This window comes from Myxocyprinus asiaticus, chromosome 12 (genome assembly GCF_019703515.2).
Source record: "Myxocyprinus asiaticus isolate MX2 ecotype Aquarium Trade chromosome 12, UBuf_Myxa_2, whole genome shotgun sequence".
Classification (NCBI taxonomy): Eukaryota; Metazoa; Chordata; class Actinopteri; order Cypriniformes; family Catostomidae; genus Myxocyprinus; species Myxocyprinus asiaticus.
In genome coordinates, this window is record NC_059355.1 from 8,605,526 (window position 1) to 8,626,069 (window position 20,544).

A 20,544-nucleotide genomic window follows, 5' to 3' on the forward strand; every position below is an offset into this window, starting at 1 on the left:
CTTCCATGAAACTCAAAAGGAGATGTTGGGTAAAATGTTATGGTGCGTTCACTTCAAGTCGGAATTACAGTAATTACGAGATGGCAAATCAAAGATTCTACTGTGAGCTATTTACATCCTCAGACCTCGTAAGTTAGCTATTTTTTATGACAACACTTATAATGCCAAAATGGCTTTGTTGTTGATAACAGCAAAATATTTATCACTACGTTAATACACCTCTATATATTCTTGCAAAATGTTTAAAGAACAACAACAAAAAATGCTCCAGGCATCATAATAAAATTGCATAAGTTCACTACCTTCAACTGTTGAGGCCACTGCCATATTGGTTCTTTTTACATGATTTCACAACGGTCAAGTCGGAGCTTTCATAGAATTCCTAGTTTGCAACTTGTAATTACGAACGCTGAACGTGAAAGCTATTTATAAGCTCTATTGGTCCATTCAATGTAAGTGAATGGTGATTAGACCTTTGTAGCTCCAAAAATCACATAAAGGAAACATAAAAGTAATCCACATGACCACAGTGTTTAAATCTATATCTTTAGAAGTAATATAATACATGTGGATGAGAATCAGAACAAAAATATTTAAGTCACTTTTTACTCTAAATCTCCACTTTAACTTTCAAATGTGAAAGTTAAACAAAAAAGGCACCACGTGTGATTTACAAATGTAAAAGTGAAAGTGGAGATTTATAGTTATTTTTTTAATTTTTTTAATCTGTTTCTATAAAGTGACCATATTCTGGTTTTCCAAAAAGAGGACACCTTTTTTCCGCTAGGCGGGTGGAATAATAGGGTTCAAAACAGTGTTACTATGAATGCAAACTTTAATACAGTGAAAAAGACACTCTATTAGCATAACATAAATATATATAAATAAATAACAATTTCCAACATTCTTTTGAATGTCCATGTACTAAAATAAAATATTTGATGCCATGAGTGTACCTTCATTTACTATTACTATTATTTTGAATGGCCATGGAAAATGAAGCAATGTGATAACAATTTTACCTGGTCGCAAAAAGTAGTCCGTTAATTTACCTGATGAACTTTCACCTTTTGCTGACCCTTTATGCTTCGCAGAGCTAATGTGTGCTTCTAAATCACTTGCACCTTTATTAGCAACTGACACATAATTGCCAGCTTTACATGTCATACATTATGCTTCCCACGGATTTCGACCTGGACGAAAGCATGGGATTTTTTTGTGCAAATCGTCTGTAAATTTGCACTTTCGTTTGGGTAATGTTCCCACTCAGCTGTTATTTGTCATACTGTCAAGCAACTGTTTGATGCCGAACACAACAGTGCTTCGCCTTTGTGGAGAGATTGACAGGCAGGAATTTGGCCAATAGTTGCTGCAAGCCTCTTATAATCGACCAATTGGTGTGCGAGAAGGCGGGACTTACAAAGAGGGGTTAAAGCAATGCAAATAGGCGCGCACACATAATTAAGTATTAGACCAGATGCACATCATAATGCAACTAAAGCCGAATCCCGGACATTTTCGCAAATTTTTTAAGGTCCGAAAAAAGAAAACTGAAACCTCCATTCACCCACATTTAAATCCGAGTAAGTTTTTTTTGTCTCATTGGAGGCTTGTGCGAACTAAACCTAAAATATTTTTAATGTATTACTTCCAAATATATGTGACATATGAAATGCAAAAGGTAATCCGCCTCGGCATTGTTTATTATCAGAAACGACCATGGCTGCGTGCGAAAACTGGAAAATGGTGCCTTCTAAGGCTGTATACTAATTACGGAGGTAGCCTGAACTAACGTACTTTTAAATCTGTTCTGAGACCAGTTTCCTTACGAGTCCACTCATTCAAAAACGCTGTCGGATAGGCCATTAACTGATTAGGCAGCAAGTCAGCTGCCTATGTTTTCGGTAGCAGCACATCTGAATGGTCCACCCTCACCAGAGCTGAGAAAAGTAGCAGGTACCACGTGACAACGTCGTATTTTGAGCTACTTCAGTAGTTGTCTCGAAAATGATTTACAGCTGGATGATGACAGAGAATTTAAAATACAAAGTGAAGAGTTAAAATAGGATATATTTTTTATGTCGCCCTCGCGTGTTTATGTTTTGAACTGCAGTCTGCGCAATGCACCGTGGGATATACTGTCATGACGGCACCCATACTGCAGAAATGACATCCGACTTCAGATTTAATGTGCTTCTGCTGATATTATTCTCCTCATGTGTCAGCCCTCCATGGTGGCATATTGAATGAATACAGTGGTGGCCGTACATGTCTTATTGAGTGCATACTCCTTGTTGTTTAGTAAGTATGAAACACTACATCACATGCAGGTTAATAATAATGCTGTTCTGTGGTGTTACTGTAATAGTGTAGTAGTTTCGTCTTTGGAAAACTCTTGAGAGCCAACTTACAAAACAGTTCCTGTGTATTTCCTTGTTTTTGAACATAGTAAGACTATGTTTATTTTGACAAGTGGCATGGTTATACAATGTGTTTGGACACGTACCATGGTAATACCATGTATTTCTAGGACAAGTACCATGATTATACCATGTTTTTGTAATGTACTGTACTGGAAATGTATCATGTTAATATTACCATGTAAATACCATGAGAACTCAGAACTAGCACCATGTCGCATGAATATAGTAATCATTCAGCACCATGGTTTACCACTGGATACCACCAATGTACAATGGCACCACCACAATACATTTCTGTATGCGTGTGATCAGTTTGAGTCCTAATATATTTTAATTTACGTATCTCTGTTTTCTCAACATTTACTATTCACACTACTGTATTAGACAGTCATTTTAAGTCACATTGATTGTCATGGTTCCCACTAATTTATAATTTGAAATGTGTACTATCTACTTAGATGTACTAAGATTAAAGTACTGTATGTTGAGTATGGTATTGTTACCCTGTCCATGATACAGTGTATGCAATTTTTCCACATGTGTCTCTTCATGTTTGCTAAAAAGTTCAATTTTCCAAAAGAAAAGTTGCAATGAAGCGGATAGCAGCCTTGATTGGCAGGACCGCATCATCCTGTTGGCATTGTGGGATCCCAGCTCTTCCCCTGTTGCCTGCCTGGTCCCCTGTTCCCCCAAACACCTTTCCACAAGTCCGACACTTGGCTGCAAAACAGGTAAGATATACACTGGCGGCCAGAAGTTTGGAATAATGTACAGATTTTGCTGTTCGGAAGGAAATTGGTACTTTAATTCACCAAAGTGGCATTCGGCTGATCACAAAGTATAGTCAGGACATTATTGATGTAAAAAAACAGCACCATCACTATTTGAAAAAAGTCGTTTTTGATCAAATTTAGACAGGCTCCGTTTCCAGCAGCCATCACTCCAACACTTTATCCTTGAGTATTCATGCTAAATTGCTAATTTGGCACTAGAAAATCACTTGCCATTATATCAAACACAGTTGAAAGCTATTTGGTTCGTTAAATGAAGCTTAACATTGTCTTTGTGTTTGTTTTTGTGTTGCCACAGTATGCAATAGACTGGCATGTCTTAAGGTCAATATGAGGTCAAAAATTGCAAAAAAGAAACTCGTCAGTCAATCATTGTTTTGAGGAATGAAGGCTATACAATGCTTGAAATTGCCAAAAAACTGAAGATTTCATACAAAGGTGTACACTACAGTCTTCAAAGACAACAGACAATTGACTCTAACAAGGACAGAAAGAGATGTGGAAGACCAGATGCACAATTAAACAAGAGGATAAGTACATCAGAGTCTCTAGTTTGAGAAATAGATGCCTCACATGTCCTCAGCTGACAGCTTCATTGAATTCTACCCGCTCAACACCAGTTTCATGTACAACAGTAAAGAGAAGACTCAGGGGTGCAGGCCTTATCTGAAGAATTGCAAAGAAAAAGCCACCTTTGAAACAGAAAAACAAAAAGAAAAGGTTAGAGTGGGCAGAGAAACACAGACATTGGACAACAGATAATTGGAAAAGAGTGTTATGGATCTTAAACCCATTGAGCTTTTGTGGGATCAGCTAGACTGTAAGGTGCGTGAAAAGTGCCCGACAAGACAGCCACAACTATGGCAAGTGCTACAGGAAGTGTGGTGTGAAATGTCACCTGAGTATCTGGACAAACTGACAGCTAGAATGCCAAGGATCTGCAAAGCTGTCATTGCTGCACATGGAGGATTTTTTTATGAGAACTTTTTGAAGTAGTCTAAGAAGTTCTGAACATTTATTTCAAATTGTAATAGTAATTTTTCACATTATTAATGTCCTGACTATACATTGTGATCAGTTGAATGCCACTTTTGTGAATAAAAGAACCAATTTCTTTCCATAAGAGCAAAATCTGTACATTATTCCAAACTTTTGGCAAAATCCCACAATGCAAACCCTTCACTAATGCTTATCAGAATGGTCACAACAGTCGAATGCACACGACAAGATTCCATATTACATTTCAATCCCGAGTGTTTGAACATCTCGTGTGCTTGCAGTGAGCCAAAACTCTTATGTTGATTTTGCTGTAGAATAAAGGCCAGTTTAAAGGTCAGAAGTTCAAACCGAAACCAGTGAAACTAGAGAAACAGCAGAAACAGGAGGTGGAGATCAAAAAGAGAATGACTGTGTCTGAACTCACCAAAGCCATGAATAAAGACATAGGTGAGTGCTGATGATATTTCTAGCATTCAGTAATGAGGAAAGTTTTGTCTCTCCTTCCAACTGAAACGAAGTTTTGTGATAAAAAACACAATTTATAGATAGTATGTTATATCTGTATTTATATCACACCTCTGTAGATCACATCTATGAGGCCCTGCTTAACACAGATGTAGATCTGGATGAGTTGGAGCCTGAAACAGTGCTGGAAGAGAAATGGATTAAAGAAGCCGTTAAGAGATCCGGCATGAAGCACAAATGGGCCAAACTGGTTGAAACCAAAGTCAGAGAAAATAAAGACATCCAAAGACAGTGAGGAGGATTTTAATCGTCTAATGTTTGCATTCTTTGGTTTGTGATCCCTTTGACTTGATCTGTCTCATTTTATTCAATCTCAGAAGGTACTACAGAGTCAGTAGATCTGTAACATTATGTAGCACGTGGGCCTTAAAGATCATAAACTTGGCAAAGAAATTCTTTAAAATACTTTATTAGGTTAAAGGGATAGTTCATCTGAAAATGAAAATTCTCTCATCATTTACTTACCCTCATGCCATCTCAGATGTAGGTGACTTTTTTCTTCTGCAGAACACAAACAAAGATTTTTAGAAGAATATTTCAGCTCTGTAGGTCCATACAATGGAAATGAAGGGTGGCCAGAACTTTGAAGGTCCAAAAAGCATATTAAGGCAGCATAAAAAGTAATCCATATGACTCCAGTGTTTAAATCAATGTCTTCAGAAGCGATATGATAGGTGTGGGTGAGAAACAGATCAATTTAAGTCCTTTTTTATTATAAATCTCCAAATTCACTTTCACATACTTCCTCTTTTGTTTTTTGGCGATTCGCATTCCTCCTCCATATCGCCACCTATTGGCAGGGAGGAGAATTTATAAAAAATAACTTAAATATTGATCTGTTTCCCACCCATACCTATCATATCGCTTCAGAAGACTTGGATTTAACAACTGGAGTCTTATGCATTACTTAAAAGTTGGCTTTATATGATTTTTGGAGCTTCAACATTCTGATCACCAATCACTAGCATTGTATGGACCTACAGAGCTGAGTTATTCTTCTAAAAATCTTTGTTTTCAGCAGAAGAAAGAAAGTCATACATATCTGGGATGGCATGAGGCTAAGTACAATAAATGATGTGAGAATTTTAATTTTTAGGTGAACTATTCCTTTAATTGTGGAATAATTCAGTCTTTTAAATATGTGTCCAGCGTTGTACAATTGTTTTTAATGTATATAAACAAAATTAGTAATAAATACTTTTGTAATTTTTTATTTTCATAATTTTTTATTTAATATTTTTGGTTTAGTCCATTTCTGTGGCTTATAAATTGTATTGCATGACTTGTTGTCAGACCTCCTCCAGATCCAGCTCAGTTAGTCACTCGTCCTCCTGTGGTGACTATAATGGGTCACGTGGACCATGGAAAGACCACCCTGCTGGACAGTCTGAGGAAGAGCCAGATCGCTGCTCATGAGGCAGGGGGAATCACTCAACACATTGGGGCTTTTCGGGGTAATAAGCCCTACAATTTATTAGTCCCATTTGCTAGGGATTTGTTATCTACACTCCAAAAAAACAAGCAAAGTCTTTTCCAGAACATATGCATTACCTTTCTTTTAATATGTCCTTATAACAAATGTAAAGAATATCTAAAGGAGATCTATCATTATAATGAATAAGTCTGTCTCCTGTTTAGTTCAGCTGCCCTCAGGTGAGAAGATCACTTTTCTGGACACACCTGGACATGCAGCTTTTTCTGCCATGCGGGCGCGTGGAGCCATGGTCACGGATATAGTCATCCTGGTAGTCGCCGCTGACGACGGTGTGATGAAACAGACAATTGAGTCCATACAACATGCCAAAAAAGCCAAAGGTAGCAGGCAATTTAAAAAATATGATGAAAATTGTAATTATTGAAAACATAATAATAGTTTTATATTGTGCAAAGCCATTATTATGGTATGTAAAATTATAATGTAATTATTTAATTTAATAAAATTTTATTATATTGAAATTGTCTTCATAACTTTCAAATCATTATAATCAGATTTTTTTTCATTATATAATTAGAATAGTAAAACATTTAATAAAATTTTATTATATAGAAAATGATTACTATAAAATATAAAATAAATATTGAATTTAATACAATTATTATATTTAATAATCATTATATTTTATGTTTTACAATTATATTTAATAATATGTAATTCTGTTATATAAAAGCATTATTATAATATATAATTATTACATATAATAATAACATTATTGTTATGGTATTATATATATAGATACAGTGCATCTGGAAAGTATTCACAGCGCTTCACTTTTTCCACATTTTGTTATGTTACAGCCTTAAATTCATTATTTTCCTAAAAATTCTACAAACAATACCCCATAATGACAATGTGAAAGAAGTTTGTTTGAAATCTTTGCAAATTTATTAAAAATAAAAAACGAAAAAAATCACATGTACTTAAGTATACACAGCCTTTGCCATGACACTCAAAATTGAGCTCAGGTGCATCCTGTTTCCACTGATCATCCTTGAGATGTTTCTACAACTTGACTGGAGTCCACCTGTGGTAAATTCAGTAGATTGGACATGATTTGGAAAGGCACACACCTGTCTGTATAAGGTCCCACAGTTAACAGTGCATGTCAGAGCACAAACCAAGCCATGAAGTCCAAGGAATTGTCTGTAGACCTCTGAGACAGGATTGTATCGAGTCACAGATCTGGGGAAGGGTACAGAAAAATTTCTGCATTGAAGGTCCCAATGAGCACAGTGACCTCCATCATCCATAAATGGAAGAAGTTTGTAACCACCAGGACTCTTCCTAGAGCTGGCCGCCCGGCCGAACTGAGCGATCGGGGGAGAAGGGCCTTAGTCAGGGAGGTGACCAAGAACCCGATGGTCACTCTGACAGAGCTCCAGCATTTCTCTGTGGAGAGAGGAGAACCTTCCAGAAGAACAACCATCTCTGCAGCACTCCACCAATCAGGCCTGTATGGTAGAGTGGCCAGAAGGAAGACACACCTGAGTAAAAGGCACATGACAGCCCGCCTGGAGTTTGCCAAAAGGCACCTGAAGGACTCTCAGACCATGAGAAACAAAGATTGAACTCTTTGGCCTGAATGGCAAGCGTCATGTCTGGAGGAAACCAGGCACCGCTCATCACCTGGCCAATACCATCCCTACAGTGAAGCATGGTGGTGGCAGCATCATGCTGTGGGGATGTTTTTCAGCGGCAGGAACTGGGAGACTAGTCAGGATCGAGGGAAAGATGAATGCAGCAATGTACAGAGACATCCTTGATGAAAACCTGCTCCAGAGTGCTCTGGACCTCAGACTGGGGTGAAGGTTCATCTTCCAACAGGACAACGACCCTAAGCACACAGCCAAGATAACAAAGGAGTGGCTCCGGGACAACTCTGTGAATGTCCTTGAGTGGCCCAGCCAGAGCCCAGACTTGAACCCGATTGAACATCTCTGGAGAGATCTGAAAATGGCTGTGCACCGACGCTCCCCATCCAACCTGATGGAGCTTGAGAGGTCCTGCAAAGAAGAATGGGAGAAACTACCCAAAAATAGGTGTGCCAAGCTTGTAGCATCATACTCAAAAAGACTTGAGGCTGTAATTGGTGCCAAAGGTGCTTCAACAAAGTATTGAGTAAAGGCTGTGAATACTTATGTACATGTGATTTTTTTTGTTTTTTATTTTTAATAAATTTGCAAAGATTTCAAACAAACTTCTTTCATGTTGTCATTATGGGGTATTATTGTTTGTAGAATTTTGAGGAAAATAATTAATTTAATCCATTTTGGAATAAGGCTGTAACATAACAAAATGTGGAAAAAGTGAAGCGCTGTGAATACTTTCCGGATGCACTGTATATCATTATAAAAAAATCCTATTTATAATATAATGTTGAAATCCAGCTAGAGTCACAGTTCTATGTTCATTTTGTGTCATGAGTAGCAGGATCAGATAGTAGAGGATTTCTCTGTGTGAACGTATTTTTATCTGCAGTGCCGATCATTGTGGCCGTGAATAAATGTGATAAACCTCACGCTGACCCTCATCGTGTGAAAGAAGAGCTTTTAGGCCATGAGGTGATCTGTGAGGAGTTTGGAGGAGACATTCAGGCCGTCCATGTGTCTGCGTTAAAGGTATATTGAGCCCAAAAATATATAGAGACTTAAAAATATATGGATGTCATTAGATATATTGTCAAGATAGTAAAAACATATTAAACCACTAGACCATGCTAGACCTTTTCTCAGAACTAATTTCACAATTACTTTTTACCAGCTGTTGTCAAGGTGATTTTTAGTGGATGTATGAAGTCAGTTCACCAGTTCTTTTTGTGAAATATTTTGCCTGAAAATTGTGCTATCTTTCTTTAAAATGAAAGAAACTTTTAATATTTTGTTGTCAAATGCAATGACATTCATAATTTTTTATTGCGGCTTAAAGGTGGAGTAAAGGTGGAGTATTCCTGAGAAAGACAAACAAACACACACCTCCCTTCAGTGCTCCTTCAGAAGCTCCGCCCCCCAAATTCAAGCACGTGCAATAGTGTTGGGTGGATCGGTCGATCCACTTTGTTTATTTTCCCATTTACAGAGCCAGGGCTGTGTACAAAACACCAGATCACATCACAAGTAGGAATTATTATATGTGAATAAGGCAGCAATTTTAATGTCATTTCTTATCAGGGGGACAATTTGTTAGAGCTGGCTGAAGCCACTGTGACGCTAGCAGAGGTCCTAGAGCTGAAGGCAGACCCCGCAGGACTGGTAGAAGGAACAGTTATAGAGAGCCGCACTGACAAAGGCAAAGGGTGAGTGTCCACATGGTGGCAGAGACTAATAAGAATATAATAAAAACTAGATTTTTACACTTTCTGAAGAAAATGTGATTGGTGCTTGCCCATGCAGAAGTCACCGTCACGATGCTAGGATGTGGTAAGTGGTTGCCATGGCATTGCTCTGCAGTTGATTAGGAGTTCAGGGTGGTTGCTGGGGTTTTCTAAGTGGTTATTTACTAGACCAAGTCAAAATAGTCCACCCCCAAGCCTGTATAAGATTCTGGTCCCTAGATATGACTCGGGTTCTCCTTCAGTGTAAATCTATGAATGATTCTGATGTGAAAAACATAAGTCTGATTGCTTAGAAAAGTGACAACACACCTCTCCTCAGGAAAACACACAAACTGAGGTATCATTCTGTCTGTAGCTCAAAATGATACAGAATGAGTTACACACCAAAGTTTAAAACTTAGGTTAAGGTGTTTGTTCAAATTCCTAAACGTATGTATGAGCAATAAAACTAGAGGTTATCTTCCGCAGGCCTGTTACCACAGCGATCATCCAGCGTGGCACTCTGAGGAAGGGCTGTACGCTAGTGGCAGGAAAGTGCTGGGCTAAAGTGCGGTTCATGTTTGATGAGTATAATCAGTCGGTGACTGAGGCGGGGCCCAGCATCGCTGTGGAGATCGTGGGCTGGAAAGATCTTCCCTCTGCTGGTGAGGAGATACTGGAGGTGGAATCAGAGGTATCTACTAAACTTATTCTCCACTTTTGTTGCATTTTGATTCCTGATGTCCACTTACAAAGTTTCAAAATGTTGCTTTTCATCGTGACCATTTTCTAAATTTGACCCTCAGAATTCAACAGGCTGCTTGTGCTACTGAATCTTTAAGACTTCTTTTTGTAAATTTGTTTGGTTAACCTTTGTGAAGTGGTGTAGATCTTACTTTTGTTAATTATGATAGGCCAAGTTGCTGAATAGTGAATAGGTGTTGATTTGCAAACATCATATATTAATGTGCTTATAGTTGTGAAATCATAACTGTGACCCATTTGTGCCACTACTTTCAGTAAATATGACAAAAATGTCTCATTAAAAATATTCTAAACATCCTTGAAACAAGATACATTTACCTGATAAGTAAAACTGGAAAAGATATTTTTAATGAGCTTGTTTTCAATGAAAGGGTTAGCTCACCCACAATTTAAAATTAACATCTCCTTTTGTGCTTGGGGTTAGAAAAATAAACTTAATTCTTTTTCCTTTCATTTTATTTCATTTCTTTTTCTTTTCTTTTTTCTTTCATCTATCTATCTGTCTCTTTTCTTTCTTTCATTCATTTCTTTTTTTTTTCTTTGTTCATTTTATTTCCTTTTTTCTTTCTATCATCTATCTATCATTTTTTATTTCTTTTTCCTTTTATTTCCTTCCTCTTTCATCTATCTATCTATCTGTCTGTCTATCTATCTATCTATCTATCTATCTATCTATCTATCTATCTATCATTTTTCTTTTTCTTTCATCTATCTATCTATCATTTTTCTTTCCTTCTTTCATCTATCTATCTGTCTATCTATAATTTTTCTTTCTTTTTCTTTCCTTCTTTCATCTATGTATCTATCTATCATTTTTTATTTCTTTTTCCTTTTATTTCCTTCCTCTTTCTTTCATCTATCTATCTATCTATCTATCTATCTATCTATCTATCTATTTATCATTTTTCTTTCCTTCTTTCATCTCTGTCTCATTTTTTATTTCTTTTTCCTTTTATTTCCTTCCTCTTTCTTTCATCTATTTATCTATCTATATATATATATATCTATCATTTTTTCTTTCCCTCTTTCTTTCATCTCTATCTATCATTTTTTATTTATTTTTCCTTTTATTTCCTTTATCTATCTATCTATCTATCTATCTATCTATCAATCTATCATTTTTCTTTCTTTTTCTTTCCTTCTTTCTTCCTTTCATCTATCTATATATCTATCTATCATCTATCTTTCTTTTTACTTTTGTTTCCTTTTTCTTTCTTTCTTTCTTTCATCTATCTGTCTGTCTTTCATTTTTTGTTTCCTTCTTTTTCCTTTTATTTCCATCCTCTTTCTTTCTTTAATTTCTTTCTATTTATCATTATTTCTTTCTTTCTTTTTTACTTGTATTTCCTTCCTTTTTCTTTCTTTCTATATATCTTTCTTTTTCCTTTTATTTCCTTTCTTTTTCCTTTTATTTCCTTTCTTTTTCCTTTTATTTCCTTTCTTTTTCCTTTTTCTTTCTTTCTTCTAGCTATCCATCTATCTATCTATCTATCTATCTATCTATCTATCTATCTATCTATCTATCATTTTTCTTTTTCTTTCCTTCCTTTCTTTGATCTATCTATCTATCTATCATTTTTATATCCTTTTTCTTTCTATCTATCTATCTATCTATCTATCTAGCTGTCATTTTTTTCCTTTTCCCTTTACTTTCTTTCTTTCATCTATTTATCTATCTACAATCTATCTATCTGTCATTTTTTCTTTCTTTTTATTTCCTTTTTCTTTCTATCTATCATCTGTCTGTTCTTTTTCCTTTTATTTCATTTATTTTTTCTGTCTGTCTGTCTGTCTTTTTCTTTTTCCTTTTTTATTTTCTTTATTTTCTTTTTTCTTTCATCTATTTTATCTATCTATTGTTCTCTTTTGCTTTCTTTGTTTTCTTTTTCTTTCTTTCTTTTCTTCATCTATCTATCTGTCTCTGTCTGTCTGTCTATCTTTTCCCTTTTATTTCCTTTATTTTTCCTCTTTCTTTTTCCATCTATCTGTCTGTCTGTCTGTCTATCTACAGTGGTGGCCAAAATGATTGGCACCCTTAGTAAATATGAGCAAAGAAGGCTGTGAAAAAAATCTGCATTCTTTTTCCTTTTGATATTTCATTAAAAAATAAATCACAAAAATCTAACCATTAATTGAAGTAAAACAATTGAAACAGGGGAAATATCTAATTATTAAATAAATATTTTTCTCCTAAATGCATTGGTCATAATTATTAGCACCCTTTTATTCAATACTTTTTGTAACCTCCCTTTACCAAGATAACAGCTCTGAGTCCTCTCTTATAATGCTTAATGAGGTTGGCGAACACATGGCAAGTGATCTGAGACCATTCCTCCATACAGAATCTCTCCATATTCTTCAAATTCCGAGGTCCATGCTGGTGAACTCTCCTTTTCAGTTCACCCCACAAATTTTCTATGGGGTTCAGGTCAGGAGACTGAGATGGCCATGGCAGAATCTTGATTTTGTGGTCAGTGAACCATTTTTGTGTTGATTTTGATGTTTGTTTTGGATCATTGTCCTGCTGGAAGATCCAACCAGGGCCCATTTTAAGCTTTCTGGCAGAGGCAGCCAGGTTTAGATTTTTTTATCTGTTGGTATTTGATAGAGTCCGTGATGCCATGTATCCGAACGAGATGTCCAGGACCTCTGGCATAAAAACTGTCCCACAACATTAAAGATCCAGCACCACATTTAACCATGGGCATTGGGTACTTCTTCATCTCTGTGTGTGCCAAACCTGTCTCTGGTTTTTGCTGCCAAAAAGCTATTTTTTGTTTCATCTGACCATAGAATCTAGTTGCATTTGAAGTCCCAGTAGTGTCTGGCAAACTAAAGATGCTTGAGTTTGTTGTTGGATGAGAGCAGAGTTTTTTTTTCTTGAAACCCTCCCAAACAACTTGTGGTTATGTAGGTGATGTCTGATATTTTTTTTTTTTTTTTTTTTAGACTTTCTGACCCCAAGACCCAACTAATTTCAGCAATTCTCCAGCTGTGGTCCCTGAAGATTCTTTGGCCACTTGAACCATCCTCCTCACTGTGCGTGGAGACAATATAGACGCACATCCTATTCCAGGCCGATTCTTAAGATCTCCAGTTGATTGGAACTTGTTAATTATTGCCCTGATGTTGGAAATGGACATCTTCAATGCTAAGGCTATTTTCTTATAGCCACTTGTTATTTTGTGAAGCTCAACAACCTTTTGCTTTTCCCACTGTGATTGATGATTAAGGTTATTTGGCCTGTGTTACCTCATATTTATACCCCTGTGTAACAGGAAGTCATGGCTGAACAATTTCATGTTCCTAGTCACCCAGGTGGACTAAACAATTTTAAATATGAATGGGAATATACTTCAGATATATTTTACTCATAAGAATTTCTAGGGGTGCCAATAATTGTGGCCAACGTGTTTTGGAGAAAAATATTTATTTAATATTGAGATATTTCCCCTGTTTCAGTTGTTTTACTTCAATTAAAGGTTAGATTTTTGTGAATTTTTTGAATGAAAGAACAAAAGGATAAACAATGCAAAAAAAAAAACAACAAAAAAAAAAGCACAGTCTTCTTTGCTCATATTTACCAAGGGTGCCAGTATTTTTGGCTACCACGGTATGTATGTATGATGTATGTATGCATGTATCTATCTACAGTGCATCCGGAAAGTATTCACAGCGCTTCACTTTTTCCACATTTTGTTATGTTACAGCTTATTCCAAAATGGATTAAATTCATTATTTTCCTCAAAATTCTACAAACAATACCCCATAATGACAACGTGAAAGAAGTTTGTTTGAAATCTTTGCAAATTTATTAAAAATTAAAAACGAAAAGAAAAAACAAAACAAATCATATGTACATAAGTATTCACAGCCTTTACTCAATACTTTGTTGAAGCACCTTTGGCACCAATTACAGCCTCAAATCTTTTTGAGTATGATGCTGCAAGCTTGGCACCTATTTTTGGGCAGTTTCTCCCATTCTTCTTTGCAGGACCTCTCAAGCTCCATCAGGTTGGATGGGGAGCGTCGGTGCACAGCCATTTTCAGATCTCTCCAGAGATGTTCAATTGGGTTCAAGTCTGGGCTCTGACTGGGCCACTCAAGGACATTCACAGAGTTGTCCCGTTGCCACTCCTTTGTTATCTTGGCTGTGTGCCTAGGGTCATGTCCTGTTGGAAGATGAACCTTCACCCCAGTCTGAGGTCCAGAGCGCTCTGGAGCAGGTTTTCATCAAGGATGTCTCTGTACATTGCTGCATTCATCTTTCCCTCGATCCTGACTAGTCTCCCAGTTCCTGCCGCTGAAAAACATCCCCACAGCATGATGCTGCCACCACCATGCTTCACTGTAGGGATGGTATTGGCCGGGTGATCAGCGGTGCCTGGTTTCCTCCAGACATGACGCTTGCCATTCAGGCCAAAGAGTTCAATCTTTGTTTCTCATGGTCTGAGAGTCATTCAGGTGCCTTTTGGCAAACACCAGGCAGGCTGTCATGTGCCTTTTACTGAGAAGTGTCTTCCATCTGGCCACTCTACCATACAGGCCTGATTGGTAGAGTGCTGCAGAGATGGTTGTTCTTCTGGAAGGTTCTCCTCTCTCCACAGAGAAATGCTGGAGCTCTGTCAGAGTGACCATCGGGTTCTTGGTCACCTCCCTGACTAAGGCCCTTCTCCCCTGATCGCTCAGTTTGGCCAGGCGGCCAGCTCTAGGAAGAGTCCTAGTGGTTACAAACTTCTTCCATTTACGGATGATGGAGGCCACTGTGCTCATTGGGACCTTCAATGCTGCAGAAATTTTTCTGTACACTTCCCCAGATCTGTGCCTCGATACAATCCTGTCTCGGAGGTCTACAGACAATTCCTTGGACTTCATGGCTTGGTTTGTGCTCTGACATGCACTGTTAACTGTGGGACCTTATATAGACAGGTGTGTGCCTTTCCAAATCATGTCCAATCTACTGAATTTACCACAGGTGGACTCCAGTCAAGTTGTAGAAACATCTCAAGGATGATCAGTGGAAACAGGATGCACCTGAGCTCAATTTTGAGTTTCATGGCAAAGGCTGTGAATACTTATGTTCATGTGATTTGTTTTTTCGTTTTTTTATTTTTAATAAATTTGCAAAGATTTCAAACAAACTTCTTTCACGTTGTCATTATAGGGTATTGTTTGTAGAATTTTGAGGAAAATAATGAATTTAATCATTTTGGAATAAGGCTGTAACATAACAAAATGTGGAAAAAGTGAAGCGCTGTGAATACTTTCCGGATGCACTGTATCTATCTATCTATCGATCTATCGTTTTCCTTTTATTTCATTTATTTTTTACTTTCTTTCTTTCTTATCTGCCTGTTATTTTCTAACATTTCCCCTTATTTTATCTAAATTTTTTCCATTATTTTCTTTCTTTCTTTCTAGTTAAAGACATATTCTAGTTTAAGGTATATTCTCTGAAAACAAGTCTTATCATCTTACACAAATTTGGCTTCTCAATTAAATGTTTTTTTTTTTCTTCAGGGTGTTTAGATAACAAAAATACTTACTAAGAACACATCTGCAGTGCATTTTCTACTCAAATCGTTAAACTGAAATCATACAAATGAAATCTCTTTTTCTAATAGCAAAGGGCTCGTGAGGTGGTGGAGTGGCGCAGCTACATGGAAGAGCAGGACAAGCTAAAAGAAGACCAGCAGGCCATTGAAGCCAAGCAGAGAGAACATCAAGACAGCTATAAAAAGGAGAGGGAAAGCCTGGCCCATCTGACCTGGAAACAGAGGAGGGCGGCAATGTACCGTGCCAACAAACACAAACTCGCCCACAGGGTCAGTGAGAAGACCGAGACAGTGGAACTCACGCTGCCCATCATCGTCAAAGGTGAGATGCAAGTTTAACAATTTTAGCAACTTTTAAAGGCTCATGAGGATTGTAAAGACAACATGAAATCCATTTACTTTCTTTAAGGTGCTGTTAGCAATGTTAGCCATAGACATAGATGTTGCACATTCACATAGTAGAGTGAAATTAAAATTTAATTTCCTTTTGTCTTAAAATTTACTAGATCCTTTCTGTTCGATAAGTAAAGACACATTTTAAGAGAACTTGAAATGTGAAATATTTTGTGACTGTTTCACTTAGGGGATGTGGACGGCTCAGTGGAAGCCATTTTGAACATTCTGGAAAGTTACGATGCTGATGACCAGTGCCAGTTGGATGTGGTGCATTTTGGTGTGGGAGACATCTCAGAGAGTGACATTAACATGGCAGAGACTTTTTCAGGTGGGAATCCACAACATTCACTAAAAAAAAGAACATCAAAGGAATAGTTCACCCAAAAATAATAATTCTCTCTTTACTTGTTACGCTTCAGAACACATGGATTAATCGTCTATAGTCGTATGGGTTACTTTTATGCTGCCTTTGTGGTGCTTGAAAATTTTGGACCCATTGACTTATAATTATGGACAAAATACTCCTCATATACTCTTCAAAATATCTTTGTTTGTGTTCCGCAGAAGAAAGAAAGCTATACTAGTTTGAGATGGCAAAAGGTTGAGTAAATGATGAGAGAATTTTCATTTTTGGGTGAACAATTCCTTTATATACTAATCTATGAGACTGACATTGATTTGAGTTCTTGCAATGCAAAAAATAATTTTCTTACTCAGAATTTTTGTCTTGCTTTTCAGATAAAACATCTTTAAAAAAATCCTTAAAACAATATACATTTACTTGAGAAGCAAAATGAGCCAAGGTTTTGTTGTCAGTTAAATTTCACAAAATGAAGTGGGGTAAGAAAAATAAACTTATTTCAGGGGGAAAACAAGTCTATTTTTCTTATACCATTGGCAGATTTTCTTGTTTTATGTGAAAACCTAACTAGCAAGACTTGATATCTCATGTAATTTTGTTTCTCAAGTAAGTGTACTGTGTCCTGTTTTAAGGATATTAGATTTTTGCAGTGAATTTACTTTAATAGGAAAAAAATAGATAATGTATTACTTTATGGTATTCTCTCTTTATCTCATTCACTGAACAGGTACCATATATGGGTTCAATGTAGCTGCAAATAAATCAGTTCAGCAGATTGCTGCTAAGAAGGAAATTCCCATAAGATTACACAGAGTCATCTACAAACTCATAGATGAACTGAAAGAAGATCTGAGCAATAAACTGCCTCCAACCATGGAGGAAAATATAATTGGTAAGCTTACTGTTTGACTATAATAGCACAAATGGCAGATAAACTCTTTTTTTGTGTGTGTGCAAAAAGATTGTGGAGGTAAAAAGGAGGTATTTTTGCAAACATACTTGTTGGTTAAAGGACTAGTTTACCCCACATAATATTTTTGTGTGTTTACACAACTCATGTTGTTCAAGACTAATTTGACTTTTCTTATGCGGAACACAAAAGAAGATGTTTTATTAAATATTGCAGGCTGTCTTCTCAATACAATGACAGATAGTACCTTACTTGAAATGTTAAAAAAGGTTTCTCACAAAAACCTATCGTATGCCTTTAGAAAACTTGGAATATGATGCACTAGTCATATAGACTAGTTTTATGATACTTTTGGGTCATAACAAAGTTTCAGCTTTAAATTGAGTCACTATCCTCTGTCATTGCATTGAAAAAACAGACCAAAATACTCATTAAAACATCATCTTTTGTGTCCTCATGAGAAACTCAAATATGGATTTGGAACAACATGTGGGTGATTAAATTATGAGTAAATGAGTACATTCCAGTCATTTCCCCCTGATCAATCATTGTTGACTAAAACCTAAATAATGGTGTTATGTGTATAAAAGAGTTGGTAGCTTGTCTTGAATGTTGTGTTTTCTCCCTTCTATTTCAGGTGAGGCCTCAGTTTTGGTGATGTTTTATGTGACAGTGGGGAAAAAGAAGATCCCAGTGGCTGGCTGTAGAGTTCATAAGGGTCAACTGGACATAAAGATGAAATTCAGGCTCATCCGAGGCAGAGATGTTCTCTGGGAAGGTAATCCAATGGCAGTGCAACAAAAAATACTGATGAATACTTCAAATACGATGATCCAACATTTAGTTTGTTTTCAGTGTTTGCTGTTAGGGCTGTTCCCACCGAACCAGCTTTTTTTAGTATGTTTTGTAGCTGTTTTGAATGTTTCCTTCACTTTGTCTTCAGGTTCTGTAATAACACTGAAGCATCTTAAGGACGATGTACTGACAGTCAAGGCCGGCATGGAATGTGGTCTTTCTCTAGATAACGAAGAACTTGAATTCAAACCCGGGGATGAAATAGTTTGTTACAGTGAATCTGCGACAAAACAGAAAATATCTTGGGATCCAGGATTTTAAGGGACTGTGCATAAGGATACTATGCTCTATATACTTAAGTTGACATTGGTATATAATAACTATAGCAAAATTTGCTATAGCAAATACATAATCACTGCTACCAGCACATAAAAAAAAAAACCAGAAACATCTACAGTAACTGAACATCTGTATTTTGACTCAACATATCCAGACTGAACTGTCTAAATAGATGTACATAATGTATCTTATTTAAATAAATAAATAAATAAGAAAAGTTCCTATGTTTTAATTGCCTTAGTTATACAATCAAAATTGAAAATGATCAAGATTTATGTTTTTATTGTGGCTTCTTTCTTTTGCAAAGTTAAAATCTAAACTTTTAACCCAAAATATAACGTATTTAAGGATATGTGACAGGATGAATGAGGCACAAACATTCTTCCAACGGTGTGTGTGTGTGTTGGGCCGTGTGCTGACCGGGCTATCCGTCACTCGAAGCTGAGGGAGACACAGTATGGACCTGTTTGAACGCAGAGAGGAAGAGGGGGAGGGTGAGTTGGAACATGATGAAACAGACCTTACCAACCTGAGAACATCCGAGACAGACCATCTGCATTGCTGTTTGCTGTACCCACCCAGTGTTGAACCTTGAAGTGGAAGTTCTGGAGCGTGAGGAACCAGCAAATCACTCTGGCATTGGAGTCTTTGGCTCGGGCCATCCATTGGAGTGGGGCATGGTCCATGACCAGGGTGAAACTCTGGCCCGTCAGGTAATAACGCAGCTCCAGGACTGCACACTTGATGGCGAGCGCCTCTTTCTCCACGGTCGCATACTTGGATTCGACTGGGGTTAGTTTATGGCTGATGTACCCTATGGGACTTGGGATAGGATGGCCCTCAGACCAGTGTTGGAGGCGTCTGTCTGAAGGATGAAGGGGCAGCTGAAATCCGGGGCATGGAGTACTGGAGAAGATGCTAGGGCTGATTTCAGGGCCTGAAATGTTTTCTCTTCCGGCTGTTTCCATTTAACTTTCTCCAGCCCCCCCTTCTTGTTCAGATCTGTTAAAGGGCTGGCTATAGAAGAGAAGTTAGGGGTAAAACACCGATAACACCCAGCTAACCCAATAAATGCACATACATGGGTTTTGGTGGTTGGTCTGGCAAAGGCCCAAACGGCTTCCACCTTCTGTTGCTGGAGCATGATCTCTTCATATTTGGTAACCCAGGTAATGTGCTTCTGACAGGCCCAGGTGACACTTCCTTGGGTTGACAGTTAGTCCTGCCCTACGCAGCTCCATCAGCACCCTCCATAGACGGTCCAGATGGTCCTCCCAACGCTCTGAATGGATCACCACATCGTCTAGGTAAGCTGCAGTGTACATTTTATGTGGCCTCGGCAGAATGTCCATCATACATTGGAAGGTGGCAGATGCTCTATGTAATCCAAACGGTAGGACCTTGTAATGCCAGTGGCTACTTGGGGTGCTAAACACCATCTTCTCTTTGGAGGTGGGGGACGGGCACCTGCCAATACCCCTTTGTCATGTCCAGTGTGGAAATTAATCTGGCTTCACCCAGCCATTTGATGTGCTCGTCCACTCTGGGCATTGGGTGGCCGTCAAAGGTTGAGATTTCATTGAGTTTTCAGAAATTATTACAGAACTGGAGGGTGCCATTGTTCTTAGGGACCATAACATTAGGGCTGGACCATGGGCTCCGGGACTCCTCTGACTCCAAGCCGCAGCATCCGCTGAACCTCCACCTCTATAGCCTGTCGACGAGCTTCTGGGAACCAGTAGGGACACTGCCTTACCACGGATCCTGGGGGTGTGCAGATTTTCTGGTGGATGATGTTGGTCTGCCCAGGGGTCTCTGAAAACCTGGGTCCCTGCCAGGAAGCCAAGAATTTAGAAGTGGCACAAGGAATAAGTACT

At 37.6% G+C, this 20,544-nt stretch overlaps 1 protein-coding gene across 4 annotated transcripts; it reads left to right on the forward strand.

The window, feature by feature from the left end:
* The first annotated feature begins 2,130 nt into the window (after positions 1–2,130).
* Positions 2,131–18,899, forward strand: LOC127448699 (translation initiation factor IF-2, mitochondrial-like). Of its 4 annotated transcripts, none has more exons than XM_051711428.1 (14): positions 2,131–2,301; positions 2,988–3,154; positions 4,528–4,660; positions 4,798–4,969; positions 6,032–6,192; positions 6,377–6,553; positions 8,715–8,854; positions 9,404–9,528; positions 10,036–10,240; positions 15,936–16,188; positions 16,450–16,590; positions 17,351–17,515; positions 18,171–18,311; positions 18,477–18,899. In XM_051711428.1, the coding sequence occupies exons 1-14, from the start codon at positions 2,247–2,249 to the stop codon at positions 18,647–18,649; spliced, it is 2,208 nt and encodes a 735-aa protein (XP_051567388.1). In that variant the 5' UTR covers positions 2,131–2,246; the 3' UTR covers positions 18,650–18,899. The 4 variants fall into 4 exon arrangements, with proteins under 4 accessions (XP_051567388.1, XP_051567390.1, XP_051567389.1 ...); XM_051711430.1 differs by having other exon boundaries at positions 3,004–3,154; XM_051711429.1 differs by having other exon boundaries at positions 3,009–3,154.
* Positions 18,900–20,544: the final 1,645 nt, after the last annotated feature.